The sequence below is a fragment of the Martes martes genome, assembly GCF_963455335.1.
Source record: "Martes martes genome assembly, chromosome: 8".
NCBI lineage: Eukaryota > Metazoa > Chordata > Mammalia > Carnivora > Mustelidae > Martes > Martes martes.
Genome location: NC_137895.1, coordinates 56,416,007 through 56,435,379, shown reverse-complemented (window position 1 = coordinate 56,435,379; position 19,373 = coordinate 56,416,007). Strand labels below are relative to the sequence as shown.

The following is a 19,373-nucleotide window of genomic DNA, read 5'->3' as shown; positions in this document are numbered from 1 at the left end:
GAAATAGAGGTTTTATAATGAGATGATATGCCTTATTTCACCTCTTAGAATATAGTTGAAATTCAGTTTCAAAATTAATTGGCTTGTTTATCAAGTTGTTTATTAACTCAGTTAATAAGTGATGGAGATTTGAACTTCAGTCTTTGGAGCTTAAGATTCTCCCTCTTCCTCTGCCCTTCCCCACTCCTCTCCCTCTCTAAAAAATAAATGAAATAATTTTTTTAATTAAAAAAAATAACAGAAGAGAGAAAAGACACAAAAAGTGTTGCCCTTTGAGCAGGGGATGCAGATGTGACTCAGTACTCCCACTCCTGGGTGTTTACCTTAGAGAAATGAAAATTTATGTTCACACAGAAACCTGCACATGAATGTTACAGCTGCTCTTTTTGTAATTACCCCAAACGGAGAGTAGCCTAAATGTCCTTACATGGGTAAGTGGATAAACAAGCTGACACATCCATACAATGCAGTTCCACTCAGCAATAAAAAGGAATGACCTACAGATACACGCAACCGCATGGTTGCATCTCAATGGCATTATTAGAAGGACAAAAACCCATCTCAGAAGGTTACGTCCTGTATGATTCCATTTAGATGACATCCTGGAAAAAACACCATTTATGGAAATAGACAAGAGATCGGTGGTCACCAGAGGTTAAAGCAGGGGAGGAGAGCGTAAAGGAGCAGCAGGAGGGAATTTTGGGGGGTGCGGAGAATGGAATTGTTCTGCATCCTGATTGTGCTTGTGGTTGCAAGATTCTGTATATGGTTACAATTCATAGGACTAACAAGGGTGTAGTGTTTCACAGGTACGTTGCTCCAGTTGGGGGAGACAAACACCCTGGAGGTGGGTGGGGTAACGTTTGCACCAAAGTGTGAATGTGCTTCATGCCACCATCCTGGGCACTTACAGATACAATGAAAAGGGGTGCCTGGGGGACTCAGTCGTTAGGTCATTTTGGCTAGGATTTTGGCTCAAGTCATGACCTCATGGATCGTAAGATGGAGCCCTGTGTCGGGCTCCACAATCAGCGCTGAGTCTGCTTGAGATTCTCTCCCTCTCCCTCTGCCCCTCCCTCTGCTCACGCTCTCTGTCCCTCTCTATAAGAGATAAAATCTTCAACAAAATAAAATGAGACCAAATCTTGCACTAAATTTAATGTTATTAACACTTTTACCACAATTTTAAAATGAATGAATGAATAGAATAACAAATTTCACAAAAATAGTAAAAGTCAGTACTAAGAAAAGTGGTGAAACAGGGTAGGCATGGTAATGAGAATGATAATAGGGGGTGCTGGGTAGGTAAAGAAAAAAAAAAAGTGGTCCCTTCAGGATTCTGATGTTCTGCCACAGCCTCATAATTAGTAACATGGGCCAAACGCCACCCTTGTATCTGAAGTCTTCCCACCTTTTCCCGCAGGTGCCTCGGAAGGCTGAGTGGCATTTGGGCATTGATCCTTTTTGTGAGTCAAATGTAAAGCGGGCAGAATGGGATGAATATTTATGTGCAGGATTGCCAGGCTTTCAAGGAAAAACCCCCAGATTCCATGTCCCATGTGGATGGACCCTACAGGACCCTATAGGACATACGGGGTCTGTTCCCCGCAAGGTCAAGCTCCCGGTTTGCCCTAATCTGTGCATGCTGACCAGACTCCCACTGAATGACAAGGACCATTTTTCAGGGCAGCCAACTACCCCAGAAGGCATTTCCTTGCCACCTTCTCCACTTTAGTAGAGCTGCCATCATTCACAACTTCTAATTCTAATTAACCTCGCTGGGCTTTGTCTGGTGCTCAGCACAACGGCCTGCGCACGGTCAACATTTAGGAGGCTTTTTGTTTTGTTTGCAGAACCTGCTCTTTCTCCTGGCGTCACGTCCTCAAAGACTTCTCTAAGAATGTTTCCTCACTTACCGTGGAAGCTAAGCAGTGTTGGGGGACGGGTCTGAAAGCAGAGGGATTTTTGCAGTGTAAATGGAAGTTAACTTCCCATCTCTACGCTTCCAAATCCAGCCCATCCTGCCTGCTGGCTTAAATCCAGCCTCCTCCATGAAGCCCTCCAGGCTGGTTGCAGCCTTTCTCTTTTGGAATTCTGGTGGCGCTGTCCATGCCTGTGCGGTCTTGTGTTTTATCTCGTGTGCACCTGCCATTTTTCATATTCTTGGGTGGGAGGGCCATTGTCTAGAGATGCTTCTGTTCCTCCTTGCTTCCCCTAGTGTGTAGACAATCTGGGGGGCTCAAATCCTGTTCTGCCCCTCTCTATCTCTGTCCTCCAACTTTTCCTTCATGCTTACACCTCTAGGCTCTTTCTAACACAAAAACTCTTGACACACCGCCGGAGTCCTTCAATTGCTTCTGACAACAGTGGAAGCCAACAATAATGATAGCAGTAACAGTATGGTGTCTTGATCACGTGCCAGGCACCATGCAACATTGCGCCCAGATTAACTGCTTGACTACTGAGAAGCCTGATGAGGTGGGCTCTGCTATTAGCCCCACTGTACAAATGTGGAAACTGGGGCACAGAGAAGTTAAGCAAGATTCTCCAGGTCACACAGCGCTCCAGCAGCTGAGCCAGGATTTGAATGCAGACAGTTTGACTCCAGAGGCTCTGCTCTTTCTTATCTCCTAGAGCATGAACTCTAAACTACTTTGCACAGAATTCAAGTCCCTTTGTGATCCAGGTTCTGTCACTGTTGTCAGCTGTGTTGGGCTCTGACAGTGACAAAGCATGCGTGATCTCCAGTCATGCCCAGACCCTCTCACTGCCCTATGTCTTGGCATATTTGTCACTATCTAGAAACCCCTTTGCCCCTCTCGTTGAAGGGGAAGGCTCTCTCTTCCAGCCTTGACCCCCACGCTGCAGCTTCCGGACTGCTGGGTAGGCACGCCTGTGCCCCAGCATGTCTCACATGCTTCACTGCCCCCCTCCCCACACCGAGCTCATCCCCTGGTCAGGCCTTTGTGTTTGCTGTTCCCTGGCACCGCTCCACGCTCCCCCTCAGTCCTCGGACGCCTCCTTCCTTCACATCACGTGGGTCTTCACTCAGATGCCAGCTGCTCCGAAGGGCCTGGGCAGGACAGCCAGTCAGAACTTGTTCTTCTGCCTGTCACTCTTTCCTATCTGACAGCTGTTTCGGCTCCTTCCTAGCCCTTCATTTGCACTCCATGACATCGTCTGTGTTCCAGTTATCTTTTGCTACACAGCAAGCTACCCCAGCACCCAGTGGCTTGAAGCAAGAACCATTCCATGGCATTTGACCATTTGATCGGGGGTGAGGGAGAGTCAGGGTCATATATTTGGGCAGGGCTCGACCTGCTGATTCTTCCACCTCATGTGGCATCAAGTGAGGTGACTGCGGTAGTCATTGGGCAGCTGGGCTGGGCTGCAGGGTCCATGATGGCTTTCGTCTCCTACCTGGTACCCTGACTGGAGTCATTGGAAGCCAGGGCTAGGCTGGGACCCTGCATGTGACTGTGATGGCTCCAGTACGGTGGCCTCAGTGCTCCTGGACTTTCTGCACAGTGGACTGCTTCCCTGGAAGGGAGGTTCCAGGAGGCCCAGGTGGAAATTGCAAAGCTTCTTATGACCTAGCCTCAGAAGTCCCAGAAGGTTACTTCTGCACATTCTGCTGGCCAAGCAAGTTGCCAAGGCCAGGCCGGAATGGAGGACAGGGAACATAGACCTCACCCCTCGGTGGGAGAAGTAACAAAGAATTGGTGGTTGTCTAGAATTCCACTACATTTAAAGAGGGGATGCTTATCATTTGCCTCCCTCCTTTCGATGTGCACTCTCTAAAAGCAGCATCTTCTTCTTCATACCGTGTCCCCAGCACCCGGAAGAACAGGTGCACATGGCAGATGCCGGCAAATCCTTGCTGAATATCTGCATGAATGAAAGAATAAAGGGGTGAATAAAGGAATGAATGAAAAAAAATGAATGAATGTTTACATCTCTGACTCTCTAATAGTTAAATCTTTTGAAAACAGAGCTGGATTTTCTTTTTTCATCTGTGTATCCATAGTTCTTAATACAGCCCTCTCCACTAACAGATGCTCGGCAAATATTTACCAAATGAATTGATGCATTTTAATTATTACAGTTAAAGGAGATAATGTGAGTTATTACCAGCAAATACATAGGTGTTGGATACAGGTAAGACTATGAGTGAATCAATAATGCCTTATACACATGAAAATAAGTTTGTATATTTATTTAATAAGTAAAACGAAATGGAGCAGATCCCCGCATACCTTTCCCCTTCTCTCTGCAACAGGCTCTATGAGAGGGTCTCTGTTGGGAAGGCGGCAGCCATGGCAGCCCCAGGACCCTCCAGTCCCTTCGTCTTTGGGAGAGGGCAGGGGCCTTTACTCCTGGCCTTCTAGCACCTTTGTCCTGGCACGGCTGCCAAGACTAATTCACTTGGAGGTTATTAAGATGGGGGCTGAGACAATGGTCTGAACAGCTAAGGGGGCTGAACTCTGTTTCCCTGCCTCTGTCCAGGAGGATCAAGTAGGATGACAGTTCTCAGTACATTCAGCCTGGTTTTGCCCTTGTGCAAGTGCATGCCCACAGTAATTGCTGGAAGCCATGTGTTGATTCCACGGGGTGAGTGTGAGTCAGCACTTGATGTGCCAGAAAGGGAAGGATACCCTCCCCTGGGGCCCCACTTCGAGTGAGCGTCTTCCATCCCAGCACACAGTCGTAGGGCTAGTCAGCCAGCAACGGAGCCGGCAGTGGGAAGGCTCAGCTCCCAGAGATCAAGCCTCAGCTTGTCCTCCTGCTTCGCCATGTGGCCTTGGACAACTTACTTGGTCTCTTCGGGGCTTCAGTTTCCTCACCTGTGGAGTGCGGCTGATCCTTAAGGTTCCTTTCTGCACTTTTATTTCTCTGTCTAAATCTGTTATAATTCTAATCGGCAGAACTCTGGAAAAAGTTTCCATGTTCAAGGAAGCCCTGTAATGGCCAAAGGTGGCCATTACATGTTACATTACTCATTACATTCCATGAGGAATACTGTGTTAAAGGTCACTACCGTAAAATCAGATAGAATGTTTTAGTCCAATACCGCTCTCCTTAGTGTATTTGGGTTGTTTTTTTTTTATTTTAAAATTTTTTATTTCTTTTCAGCGTAACAGTATTCATTGTTTTTGCACACCCAGTGCTCCATGCAATCTGTGCCCTCCTTAATACCCACCACCTGGTTCCCCCAACCTCCCACCCCCCACCCCTTCAAAACCCTCAGGTTGTTTTTCAGAGTCCATAGTCTCTCATGGTTCACCTCCCCTTCCAATTTCCCTCAACTCCCTTCTCCGTATTTGGGTTTTTAATTTTTTTTTTTTAATTGTTTCTTGGGGTCCTCCCTCCCTGTTCTGTGGATTTTAAGATGCTTGGTTCTTGACAGTCCAAAATATTACTCCCTCCCCAAGTCCCAGAGAGCATTGATTACCATTCAGGTTAAACAAGTGCTCTATAATGCCTCACAGCTTGGAGTACGTTTTATTACATGGCATTTAGTGGAAGCATCGAGGTATTTGGAAGATCATTGTCTCCTTCTTCCCTACAGGCCTCACTGAACATGCAGTTCTCAGTGGTCATGAATTTTAGTCAAGTTCAAGTTCCCATGACAGTTTAAAAAAAATAAAAAAAAAACTGAGTTTTATTTAAACCTCACAAGCTAGGACAAGAAGTTTCAAAGAAAAAGCCAAGCTCACTCCTGTTACTGCATTGGTTAATTCTAGGGCAGCACACTCACATTCCTGGTCGCCAGAGCTGGCCTAGTTTAAGGAACAAATTAGAGAACAAGAGTTTTAGGAAACACTGGCTAACATAAGATAATTTTAGATATTAAAGTTTCGCCCTCACAGAAGCAGTTAATAAATTTTAGAATCCACCACATGCCAGATATTGGGTTGAGTGGTTTCCTATTTATTATCTCATTATTGATCAAAAATAATGCTTCCAGAAAAATGGGGCTCTGTAAATATAAGTAACTTGCCCATGTTCACACAGCTGGTCAGAGAAAGAGCTAGAAGCCAAACACAAATTATCTGCCTCCAAGACCAGTCCTTTCCAAGACTACGCTTTCCCATTCTTTCAGTGCTGGCTGGTTCCTCTGATTCTTAACTTCTGGAAGATGCTTTCAGTCAGAGCCCTGCTCTGTTTTCATTTACTTCCTTTAGATTTTTAATAGCTTTAATCGATTTTCAAATATTTTCTCTCCACTAGTGGCTTGTCTCTTCATGATCTTAACTGTCTTTTGAAGAGTTCTTAATTTTGATGAAGTCTAATTTTTTTTTTCCTTTCTTTTGGTGGATTGTGTTTTTGGTGTCATATGTAGAAATCTTAGTGTAACTCGGAGTTACAAAGACTTTTCCCCATATTTTCTCCTAGAAATATTATTGTTCATATTTAGGTGTCTGATTCACTTTGTGTTAATTTCTCTGTATCTCGTCAGGTATGAAATGAAGTTTTTTTTTGTTTTTTGTGTTTTTTTGCATATGGATATCTAATTGTTCCAGCACCATTTGTTGAAGACACTCCCATCTCCACTTTATCTGCCTTTGCGCCATATTTGTTGGTGTATGGATGGGCACTCTACTGTCTTCTGATGAAACTCCTTATTCTCTCTATGCTCATGTCACACCTTCACAATCACTATCATTTTATGACAAGTCTAAAAGTCAGGTCTTCTAAGACCTTCAACTTTTTGCCTTTTTTTGCGAAATCATCTTGTTGGCTATTTTAGGTCCTTGATCATTTCTTTAGTTTTTATTTATTCAAGGACATAGTTATAAAACAGCATCTGGAAATCTGAAGATAACTTAAAACTTGAAGTTATGAAATAGGAGTCCGGAAACTTTCCATAATCTAGCTTCTTCAGGAAGTGAGGCACTCAGGGCATCCGATCCATTTGGTTAATCAAAATTGTTGCATATACCTTATGTGGATTGCCAATTTTTAAAAAAGTAGAAATATAATAATTTTTACTGGACTAGAACTGGACATGATTTCAACTTTCACTGATGTTTCAGAAAATACTCTGGGCCCTAGAATATCTTGATCATTGTGAACATTGGTTGTCACTGCCCTAGTGAAGTGGGGAATCACTGGTTAAAGGGGGTCCATTTATTCGTACTGCTGCCTGCTGGAGTACGTACTCTGCTTTTGATTTGGGGAATGCCTTTTTTCAAACAAGTGCAGTGTTATAATTGACAGCGATAGGCATAGCATTCTGTCCCTTCCAATAAAGCATATTTCTGTTTACTTAAACTTGCTATCTGCTGGGCACAGTAAGGAATACTATTAATTAAGCCAATTGATCCCAGAGAATGTTAGCCATTACTACCACTACGTGACATTGAGCAAATTACTTGTCCTCTTTGCCTCAGTCTTCATCTGTGAAATGAGAGGCTTGGACTAGTTAACCTTGAGTGACTTATTCCAACTCTAAAATTCTTTGTGACTCTTTAATTCACTTAAAAATCACAGCCCTTTCAAGACCAATTAAGCAAAAACTCTTAATGGAAAAAAGCACTGTGGTAAGTCAGACTGGGAGCCTTTGAGTCAGGAAAGTAGTGGTCTTTGATGCATCACAGATCGCCTAACACTACTGCATGACTCTGCTTTTGACTATGGCCAGCTCTGAGCCCTGAAGATGGCATTTGTGGTTCCTGGTGCTGTGACATTTTGTGGTTTACGAATCCCCATATTCTGAGATGCTCCTGAGCTTTTCAGGTCAAGGAAAAGTGAAAGGAGAATGTCTATAATCCCACACAAGTCCAGAGGACCAGAGTACTCTTAAGTTTGCAGGTTAGAGTTTAAAATACATCTCCAAAGTCAATGGTATAGTATTGAAACCAAGAGGACTTTACATGTCTCCATTGTCTTTCCTATGCCAAGGTATGGCAGCGTTACTCTGATCTGTCTGATCACAGCTGTATTAACAGAATGGGAGGGTTGGAGAGGGAAGCTTACTGGGGAATGTGCAATACAAGCATGAGTTTAAAATAATAGGAAGAGTCTGTAGTGCGGACTCACGGCGTGCAAGGTGCTATGGCAGGCACTTCTTAGACATTATATCCTTTAATCCACATAACAGCCTTGAAAAATAGACATTATTGTCTTCCTCTTGCAAATGAGGAAATGATGCACAGAGAGTTCATGTTATTTGCCCAGGGTCGCACAGTAGTAAGTGATGGAGCTGATGTTCGACTTACATCTTTCTCAGTCTAAGCTCAAACTCTTAATGACTGTATCAGAGACTGGCTCTCAGAATCTAGCCAGCTCATTTAGTGCGTAATTGCATTTGTAGTGTGATAGAAACTAAAAACATCAAGTCCTTTTGGGTAGACTTGATGGAAGAAAGAACTCAGAAGGAAAGAACTCAGAAGAAACTGCTTTGAGTTACTTTTTGAGATGAAGGACATGAATTGGCCTCAAGAGAAAAGTGAGTTCGTGCTGAAGGGACAGACTATTTGAGGCCATGAAGATGCAAATGAATAAATTATTTGTTCAGGAAGCAATGTACAGACTTACTCATTGCAGGGCAATACCAGAAATAAAGCTTGATGTCATAGGGGTGAAAAATCTAAGAGATTTCACTTTGTTCTGCTGGGCACTGGAGATCCACTCCCAGTTCTTAAGGGAAGTAACATAATTAAAATTGTTTTTGATTTTACAATTTATTCTATAACTCTTGTAGAATAAATAATGGGCTTTTAATGCATCAAGGGAGGTCAAGAGAAAATTTCTTAGCAAAACATATTTGATACCCAACAAATTATTTTCGGGAGTACATTGTAGCTCATCCCACTGAAGTCCTATAGCTTCAAATGTTGCAATGACAGTGTATTCAGGCCCTTAACTGAAGAGGCCTGGAAACATGTTTTACACAGTTTCCAGGTATAAAGGTGACTAACCCACTGCAGTTAAGCTCCATACTCCCATCATCACTGGTATTGAGCAGTATGCGTAAATGGAACACGCAAAGGTTATATATTAAATCCAGGGTTGGTCTACTAGAAAGCCCTCAATGATATGTATTAAATCAAGTTGGAGTCCTCTTTCAGTTAGCATCTGCTGTTCCTGAGTGAGGGCGGATGTATTTGGTGAACTATAGCCGGGTCCCTTCCCTATAAATCCACGAATGCTAACTTAATATCTCCTCACATTTTCTGAAGCATTTTCTTTCTTTCTCTCTCTCTCTCTCTCCCTCTCCCTCTCACTCTCTTTCTCTCTCTCCAGTTCCAGAGACCTAATGACTTCTCACCCCCTTTTCGCTTTGGGACTGTGCCCAATGGCAGCACAGAGAGGAATATTCGCAATAACTACGCAGAAATGCATGCCTACATGGGAAAGTTCAACCAGAGGGGTGTAGATGATGCATTGCTCTCCCTGAAAACAGGGTAAGAACTGCTTCCAAGCTCAGAGTCTTTGATGTGTTTCTCACATTTATTAAATGTACACTGAATTAGGTATATTGTGCTTGGGTGCCAAAGTTAAACCAAAGAAGACTGCATTTGCTTTCTGTGGATTTCCAAGTTGAATTTGACAATATAATTCAGGCCAGTACACAAAGATTCCTATGCTATCATACACCTCTATGTATTTTTGTTTTACAAATTATATTCTACTTGCCTTAATGTAACCATGAAACAGGAATGAAATGGCCATAAAAGTAGAAGGGACGAGTCAAGGCTAAGGTTCATGTATTACACATGAAATAAAGAGCTGTTGACCAGAAGGTGAAAATGATGATTCTGGGGTCTTGTGGGTAAGGGAGAAGTGAAAGAAGAAAAGGGTGAAGGTTTTTAGACAACAAGCAGTGAGAATGTGTTGACTGATCTCCAGTTCCAGTTTTTGTTGGTGTTCTTTGATCCAGCTTTATACTCTAGAAAGTATTTGTTTGTTAAGAGGAGCTCACAAACTGCAGATATGTGGGCTTGCATAATCCCAGCCTTTATTCATTTATTCATTTGGTCCCTTTATTCATTTGGCCTCTGGAAGCCACAGCTGTGGAATAAGATAACTGAGCATCATAGATGTTGGGACTTAGGGGTAAAGGGGTCTTGTAACTCATTTCCTGTGTTGTATGATGACTAGCCACACTTGGACCTCCCAGTGGCTCCAGTTCTGGAAAAGGCACCCAGATGCCTGTTTACTTAAATACTGTTAGACTCTGTCTTATCACCATAAAATCACAGGAGGTATTGGGAGACGGGATTTGAGCTTGGGCATGGGACCACCGTGGTATGTCGTCTGGCCCCTGGTATATCCACAGTTGTCAATCATATTAGAGTTTTGGGGGGTTTTTTTGGTGTGCCACTTTTCTATCGGTACTTATGGGCTTTTTGGAAAAGGTTTTGTATCTTATCATACCAGAAAGGGCTTATTTTTCCTCAAGGAGGGATAAAGCTAACTTACCTTGTAAATGTGAAAGGGAGGACGCATGCTTTTCTTTCTTGCAGACCTCTCTATGTTACCTACCTATATGGCTGTATCTGAATTTCTTTCTCTACGTTTGATGTGTTTAAATGTTGGCTTGAAATATTGGTCCAGGCCTTCTTGCCATTACCCCTAGTCATACTCCCTTCCCTTGCATATTCCTTCCTTGGAAAGTACACTATATAAAATGAGATTCCTAGATGTTTCGGAACTTGAGAGGTCTGGATGCTTCTATACGTTGGGTTCTCCTGTAGTTGCGCACATTTGCTCTTAACAAGCCTGTGCTGCTACCACCCAGAATACTCATTTCTTTCCTTGTGCTGCAAAACAGAATATTGAAACCTTTCTGACCACAAAAATAGCATTGCACAGCTATTGAAACATATACACCTACACTTATCCCCACTCTGGACTGTAATGAACTGAGAAATGAAAAATGTTATATAAATCTAACCCATGCTATTTGTTGTTACCATCGTGATGGTTACTTTTCATTATTTCGGTTATTATTTTTATTGATTCCTTTTTACTCCTTCTGCTTTCAGACACAGCTTATGAGTTGGCTTCAGGCCCAACTTACATTCTCATCATTCCCAGTGGGAGGGAAAGAACTCCTCCTTTCAACCTGAAATCACATAAAGAACGGCCTGGGATTTAGGCTTTAGATTCTGGCTGAGTCCCAACTCAAGCCTTACTTTGAATGGGTTCTCCCCATCGCTTGCTGGAACCCTACTGCTTCATATTAATGGCCCCATAGGTAGTTTTGTACTAGAATTCCTCCACCGGATTGTTTGTTTGCTTCTGTTTTGCACAGGAAACTGGATGCCTTCATCTACGATGCAGCAGTGCTGAACTACATGGCCGGCAGAGATGAAGGCTGCAAGCTGGTGACCATCGGCAGTGGGAAGGTCTTTGCTTCCACTGGTTATGGCATTGCCATCCAGAAAGATTCTGGCTGGAAGCGCCAGGTGGACCTTGCCATTCTGCAGCTGTTCGGAGATGGTGAGTCAAAGATGGCGGCTCTTCTGATAGCCAGTCCAAAACACCAACCCTTCTTTCTTCTCCACTCCTGTAACCCCAGCCTTTCCAGAAAAGTAACGTGGGGGATAGGTATGAGTATCCTAAGACTGCCAAACAAAGTACTACAGCTGAGTGACTTCGGTGATAGAAATTTGGCTCACCGTTCTAGAGGCAGAAGTCTAAGCGTCAGCATTGGTTCCTTCTGAGGGCCTCAAGGGAGAACCTGTTCCATGCCTCTCCCCCAGCTCATGGTGGTTTGCTGGCAACTGTGAGCATTCCTGCACTTGCAGACACATCACCCCATCTCTGCCTTCATGTCTGCATAGCATTTTCCCTACGTGCCTGCTGCCTGTCTCTACCTGTGTATGCCTGATTGATGCCATTTTTAAGGATGCCAATTATATTGGATTAGGGGCCCATCCTACTCCAGGATGACCTCCTCTTAACTAATTCTGTCTGCAGTTACCTCATTTCCAAATAAAGTCACATTTCAAGGGATTGGAGATGAGGACTTCCAACAGAGGAATTTGGCATGAGGAGGGGAGGTGTTGGACAGGGACACAATTCAACCTATAACTGGGTGAAATTTAGGAGAAAGGATTAGAGTAGTTGGTCAAGGAGATATGTGTCAGGATCATGGGGTATGATTAAACTTTAGGGATAAAGTAAGAGAAGCTAGTATAGACACATGTGCCAGAGCAGTGGATAGGCCTTCAAAAAGGTCTCTGCTTTTTCTGGGTCCAGAGAAATGGCACAGAAATATACCTGTGGCCATCTACCCATCCGTCCCTCTCTCCCATCTTGCTCTTTCATCTAGAAGAAGCAGGAATTGGGGACAGGGTCCTCTGAGGCCAACACTCATAAGGTCCTCCCCAGTGTCATCTTAGGAGGAGACTGAGCAGCCAGCTTGCTTTGGAAAAAAATCTCATCTCCACTTTCTTTTTTAAAAAATTTTTTATTTTTTTAATTACTTTTCAGTGTACTAGAAAAGTACATTGTTTATGCACCACACCCAGTGCTCCATGCAATCTGTGCCCTCCACAATACCCACCACCAGGCTGGCCCAACTTCCCACCCCCCGCCCCTTCAAAACCCTCAGATTATTTCTCAGAGTCCATAGTCTCTCATGGTTCATCTCCCTGTCCAATTTCCCTCAACTCCCTTCTCCTCTCCATCTCCCCATGTCCTCCATGTTATTTCTTATGTTCCACAAATAGGTGAAACCATATGATAATTGACTCTCTCTGCTTGACTTATTTCACTCAGCATAATCTCTTCCAGGCCCATCCATGTTGATGCAAAAGTTGGGTATTCATCCTTTCTGATGGAGGCATAATACTCCATAGTGTATATGGACCACATCTTCCTTATCTATTAGTCCATTGAAGGACATCTTGGTTCTTTCCACAGTTTGGCGACCGTGGCCATTGCTGGTATAAACATTGGGGTACAGATGGCCCTTCTTCTCACTCCATCTGTATCTTTGGGGCAAATACCCAGTAGTGCAATTGCAGGATCATAGGGAAGCTCTATTTTTAATTTCTTAAGGAATCTCCACACTGTTTTCCAAAGTGGCTGCACCGACTTGCATTCCACCAACAGTGTAAGAGGGTTCCCCTTTCTCCACATCCTCTCCAACACACGTTGTTTCCTGTCTTGCTAATTTTGGCCATTCTAACTGGTGTAAGGTGGTACTTTCGTTATACTCGTGTCTTCCGCTACCCTCTTCACTTTGTTGGCTGGAGTACCTTCCTGTTAGCCTCCCAGAAGCAAATCCAGTTATGAAGGAACAGCCTGACTCTGCTTGGCCACACAGGCCATCAGCCGGGCGGTTCTCTAAATTATATCTATAGAACCTTCGCTGTTAGGGATGAGATGAGAGGCAGAAGAACACAGCTGGATTTTCAGATCCAGGTGAAGTTGGTTGTTCCACTAGTTAGGAAAATCATGGTTTGATCAAAGCAATGAGTGAAAAGTGATTTGGTTAACACTGAAAAGATGAGGGAGTTCTAGCTGGAGTGCTAACAGGCTATGTTGGTACGAGGGCTTCTGTAATTCTCATGTAGCTCTCACACAAAGGCATTAACAGAGCCTCTGTCAGTGAGGAAGGGCGGCACTAGAGATGGCTGGGAGAAGTTGCCAAAGCTCTAGTCAGTTTACGCAAAGTTCAAATTTTTAGCCAAACTGGAATTATTAAAACAGGCGGTTTGCTTCATGAGATTTTCAGAATTTTGTTTGCCTAAAATTGGTTGTATTCTAGGGCACATGGATTCCTTCATTTTCCTTTTGTCTAAGGTTTCTGCCTTACTAATTCCTTGTATCCAGTGAAGTGGATAAAGGTTATTGTCCCCGGCATGAATCGAATTAATCAAAGCTTCTCTAAGTGGTGTTACAAGGAGGCAGGTCTGAATTCGGTGGTCTCGTTTGATTCAAGCTTCCTCCCCTTCGGTCTTAACATTTCTGTTTCCCTCTGCAACAAGAGATCAGTACGTGTGAGGGTCCTTGGGGAGACAGACAGTCTCCCTGCTTATCTCTTTAGGTCCCTCCTGCCCCAGCCCCAGCCCCATCTGATTTGCATATTTTCAAGAGCAATTTTCTGAATCTCGTGTTTAATTAAAGTTATTTCTTACTATCTTAAAAATAAAATACAAATGCTTACTTAGTCTGATACTCAAGCCCTCAGCAATCTTGCTTCAACCTTTTTTGTTCAGGTTCCTTTGCCTCCTTTCACTCTGGCTGAGCTGTTCTGCATGTCTTTCCCAAACAAACCTTGTGTTTTCCCATTGATCATGCCATTTCTGCCACTTGGAGTGCCTTTTCATGCAAGTTAAATTAAAATTCACCCATTCGTTCTGTCCCTCTGAAGTCCTACCTTCCTCATGAAAACCCACTGGCCACCCCATCCACAAAATTAGTCTCCTGAATTTGAACCCCTGTTACCTGCATATTGCTAGTCATATTAATTATTTATGTACCAGTTGCCACTGGATAGATAATGGAGAGCAGGGGTAATGCCTCATATCTTTGTGTCACTGCAGTACCCACACTGAGCTGTCACTGAATACTTTTTCGAATACATGGATGAGTTAATATATAGTGATATTAATAAAATTGCTGAGAACTTTATTAATTTTCTTTCTCCGTGTCTCCTTCTCTCTCATGTTTTTCTCTTTCTTCCCCAATACCCCTTCTTGTCCCCTTTCTCTGCTCTTCTGTCTTCTCTTTTGTTTTCCTTTCTGCCATGTGTCCAGGGGAGATGGAGGAGCTGGAAGCTCTCTGGCTCACTGGCATTTGCCACAACGAAAAGAATGAGGTCATGAGCAGCCAGCTGGACATTGACAACATGGCAGGCGTCTTCTACATGTTGGGGGCAGCCATGGCTCTCAGTCTCATCACCTTCATCTGCGAACACCTATTCTATTGGCAGTTCCGGCACTGCTTTATGGGTGTCTGTTCTGGCAAGCCTGGCATGGTCTTCTCCATCAGCAGAGTAAGTGTTTTGATGGAGGTGCTGGGAGCTTGGGAAGGACGGCTTAGTCTAGCACTGTGCGAAGCAGGGAGACCCGGGCGAGCACTAACTCCAACCTTGTGCAGCTAACGTCAGAAACTACATCATGTACGTTTCCCCTAGGGGTTGGGTGATAAAATTTCAGGTGGCTCAAAAACAAAACAAAACAAAAAAACAGGTGATATTATTTTTCCTTCAAGGAGCAGCTTTGTGTGTGGGGTTTGGGCGTTTGGTTCCCAATAAGAACTGACAGATCAATCAAAATGAAAAATTTGGCCTTCTACCAAATGCCTTCCATCACCATTAGTTAATTCCGTATGGGATGTATTAATCATTTAGTCTTTTTTTAAAAAATCACGTCTCTACTCAAATAGTGAAATGTAATATATCTCTCTTATTCTGACATACAAAGATATATTATTGGTAGTTCCACTATTCATGCTGTTTTAACCACGTGTGAGTTGTAGGGGGTTAAAGAGCTTTACAGAACCTTCAGAAGTAAGTACTGATCCATGAGAAATTTACATTCCAGAAACTTCCTTAATTGGAACACGAGTATAACTCTTAAGGTGTTCTTTACTTAGGTCTTTTCTAAGTTTCAAGTCCAAAGCGAGGATCCGGAATTCAGTTTTAAATATGAACAGAGGATCACGGGGAGGCGGGGGCGGGGGGGGGAAGCAGGCCTCTTTTAATTTCGTCAATAAGGTTATGGGATTCATTCATGAGATGTGACCTCAGATATCCTTTTAGAATAGAGGTTAGATTTCAAATATAACTAACTTCGGCCCTAATGGAGTTATGTAAGGGAATGAATTTCTCATTAAGTTGTTCTATCTTTTCATCATTTCCCATAGTATTTTAGTGATAGAGAACAGTTTCCTCTCTGGCTGTGAGCTGATTCAAGCCATTCAGTAAGTAAGCAGGAAGAAGGACGTGTGGTCCCTTAGCCACATTGCTCCACGGTGCGGTCCTTTCTAAGGTCCCAGATAGGGTGCTGGCAGAAGCAGTGGGAGTTGGTGGCCTGTAATAGAAATCCCATTCATAGGCCTACAGCACAATTAAGGCCTTTGTAGAGGAAAAACTCAGTACTTTCCCTTGGCTGTAATCAAAAAGGGTTAGAAAGCAAGGAGAGTAACTTCACCTTGAAGGTCTCGGGTCTCACTACTGCCCTCTGGGACGGCAAGGCTCACCTCACCTAAATCTCTCTTCTTACCCACTTAGCTGCAGTTCTCTGTTCTGATCTTCTCTGCTCTCCTCCCCATCTACCAGGGCAACTTCCCTTCCAGATCAATCCCCTTTGTTTCAAAGACCCAATTCAAATGACCTCCCCGTCATATATTTCCCTTGCCAGGGAGAAAAGTTCCAAGTGTGTCCGCTTGTCAAGGCAGAGAGCAAGACATTAGCAGCTTAGCTTGACTTGGGACTTGACCCCAACCCATTACCTCTCCTGGACGGTGTTCCTCAAGGCCTCGTACACAGAGCTGCACCAGGGAGTTCTCAATCAATACTAATTTGTCACAATATTAATTATGTATGATAAGATTAAGGGAGTGAGAAAGTATTAGAAGGAAACCAGGAGCTCAGGAGAACAAGGGAATTATTTATTCCTATTCAGGACTTGATATCTGTCCCAGTTCTGCCCTCCCACAGTGTAGGGCACAGCGGGAGAAAAATCCTTCTTTGACCCCAGGGCTCTCTGACTCTCTGTGAATTTGGTTCATGCTTGGCTCAAGAAGAGAACCCCTCAGCCATTCTTTGGTGACCCAAACCCTAAAAGGCACTCAATATTTGTCAGAGCTAGAAAAGAGTGGCTTTTGTGAGCTCTGAGCTCCCCTGTGCTGTACAGGCAGCTGGGGTGGCCAGCCAGGACAGAACAGCCCCGATGCCCATGGCACATGGCTGTCGATTTCCAGGCAGCTGATGGTAATTTTTGCCGTCTGTTGCTATCACGACCTCATTTTTAAGATGCAGAAACTTAGGCCTAGAAAGGAAAATCAATGCAAGTCAATGGCGGGGTGGCAGTGTAGAATGTCATGTCTTCTGATTCCAGTCTATTTTCTCAAGTCACCTGGAGTGGCCGTGTCCCCTCTCGGAGAGCCAGGCCACGAAGCTCAGCTCATGATAGGAAACTCGCTCAATTCAGATGACAGCTTGGGCGAGCTTCTAGCCCTGTCAGCCTATGAGTATCCTAAGACGGTTTCATGCTCTCCCTGACTTTTCTTCTCCAGCGAGACAGATGGTAGTGGGGCGGGGGGTGAGCGTTGTCCACGGAGACCCGACCCATCTCCCCCTCTTCCCGCTCCAGGGTATCTACAGCTGCATCCATGGAGTGGCGATCGAGGAGCGCCAGTCCGTGATGAACTCCCCCACCGCGACCATGAACAACACACACTCCAACATCCTGCGCCTGCTCCGCACGGCCAAGAACATGGCCAACCTGTCCGGCGTGAACGGCTCCCCCCAGAGTGCCCTGGACTTCATCCGGCGCGAGTCGTCCGTCTACGACATCTCCGAGCACCGCCGTAGCTTCACACATTCTGACTGCAAGTCCTACAACAACCCGCCGTGCGAGGAGAACCTCTTCAGCGACTATATCAGCGAGGTAGAGAGAACTTTCGGCAACCTGCAGCTGAAGGACAGCAATGTGTACCAAGACCACTATCACCACCACCACCGGCCCCACAGCATCGGCAGCGCCAGCTCCATTGACGGGCTCTACGACTGTGACAACCCGCCCTTCACCACGCAGCCACGGTCCATCAGCAAGAAGCCCCTGGACATTGGCCTCCCCTCCTCCAAACACAGCCAGCTGAGTGACCTGTACGGCAAATTCTCATTCAAGAGCGACCGCTACAGCGGCCACGATGACCTGATCCGCTCAGACGTGTCCGACATCTCCACCCACACGGTCACCTACGGAAACATCGAGGGCAACGCCGCCAAGAGGCGTAAGCAGCAATACAAGGACAGCCTGAAGAAGCGGCCCGCCTCGGCCAAGTCCCGCCGGGAGTTCGACGAGATCGAGCTGGCCTACCGCCGCCGGCCCCCCCGCTCCCCTGACCACAAGCGCTACTTCAGGGACAAGGAAGGGCTCCGGGACTTCTACCTGGACCAGTTCCGCACCAAGGAGAACTCCCCACACTGGGAGCACGTGGACCTGACGGATATCTACAAGGAGCAGAGCGACGACTTCAAGCGTGACTCTGTCAGCGGAGGCGGTCCCTGCACCAACAGGTCTCACCTCAAGCACGGGGCGGGCGACAAACACGGCGTGGTTGGCGGGGTCCCGGCTCCCTGGGAGAAGAACCTGACCAACGTGGACTGGGAGGACCGCTCCGGGGGCAACTTCTGCCGCAGCTGCCCCTCCAAGCTGCACAACTACCCCACGACGGTGAGCGGGCAGAACTCGGGCCGGCAGGCGTGCATCCGGTGCGAGGCTTGCAAGAAAGCAGGGAATCTGTACGACATCAGTGAGGACAACTCCCTGCAGGAGCTGGACCAGCCAGCCGCCCCCGTGGCGGTGCCATCCAACGCCCCCAGCGCCAAGTACCCCCAGAGCCCGACCAACTCCAAGGCCCAGAAGAAGACCCGGAACAAACTGCGCCGGCAGCACTCGTACGACACGTTCGTGGACCTGCAGAAGGAAGAAGCCGCCTTGGCCCCGCGCAGCGTGAGCCTGAAAGACAAGGGCCGCTTCCTGGACGGCAGTCCCTACGCCCACATGTTCGAGATGCCAGCCGGCGAGAGCACCTTTGCCAACAACAAGTCCTCAGTGCCCGCCGCCGGACACCACCACCACAACAACCCCGGCGGCGGCTACATGCTCAGCAAGTCGCTCTACCCTGACCGGGTCACGCAGAACCCTTTCATCCCCACTTTCGGGGACGACCAGTGCTTGCTCCACGGCAGCAAATCCTACTTCTTCAGGCAGCCCACGGGGGCGGGGGCGCCGAAAGCCAGGCCAGACTTCCGCGCCCTTGTCACCAACAAGCCGGTGGTCTCGGCCCTTCACGGGGCTGTGCCAGGCCGTTTCCAGAAAGACATCTGTATAGGGAACCAGTCCAACCCCTGTGTGCCTAACAACAAAAACCCCAGGGCTTTCAACGGCTCCAGCAATGGGCATGTTTATGAGAAACTTTCTAGTATTGAGTCTGATGTCTGAGTGAGGGAAGAGAGAGGGTTGAAGGTGGGTATGGGAGGGTGGGGCTGTGGGCGTGTGGTGCGCATGTCACGGAGGGTGACGGGGGTGAACTTGGTTCCCATTTGCTCCTTTCTTGTTTTCCTTTATTTATGGAATCCTGGAGTTCTGATTCCTTCTGAGGGCAACCCCGGTGACCAGCACCGTCTCTCCTCCCTTTCCGGCTCTCTCCTCCTTCCCCACCTGTCTGTCGCTCCT

At 45.8% G+C, this 19,373-nt stretch overlaps 1 protein-coding gene across 1 annotated transcript in view; it reads left to right on the top strand.

Annotated features, from left to right (window-relative positions):
* Positions 1 to 19,139, top strand: part of GRIN2B (glutamate ionotropic receptor NMDA type subunit 2B) — a gene marked incomplete at both ends in the record, with an annotated part of 280,489 nt that extends 261,350 nt beyond the window's left edge. The window contains 4 exons of the mRNA XM_080811797.1: positions 9,250 to 9,410; positions 11,264 to 11,451; positions 14,721 to 14,959; positions 17,283 to 19,139. Coding sequence (XP_080667923.1) covers positions 9,250 to 9,410; positions 11,264 to 11,451; positions 14,721 to 14,959; positions 17,283 to 19,139 — 2,445 coding nt within the window. The remainder of the gene's footprint in view (positions 1 to 9,249; positions 9,411 to 11,263; positions 11,452 to 14,720; positions 14,960 to 17,282) is intronic.
* Positions 19,140 to 19,373: the final 234 nt, after the last annotated feature.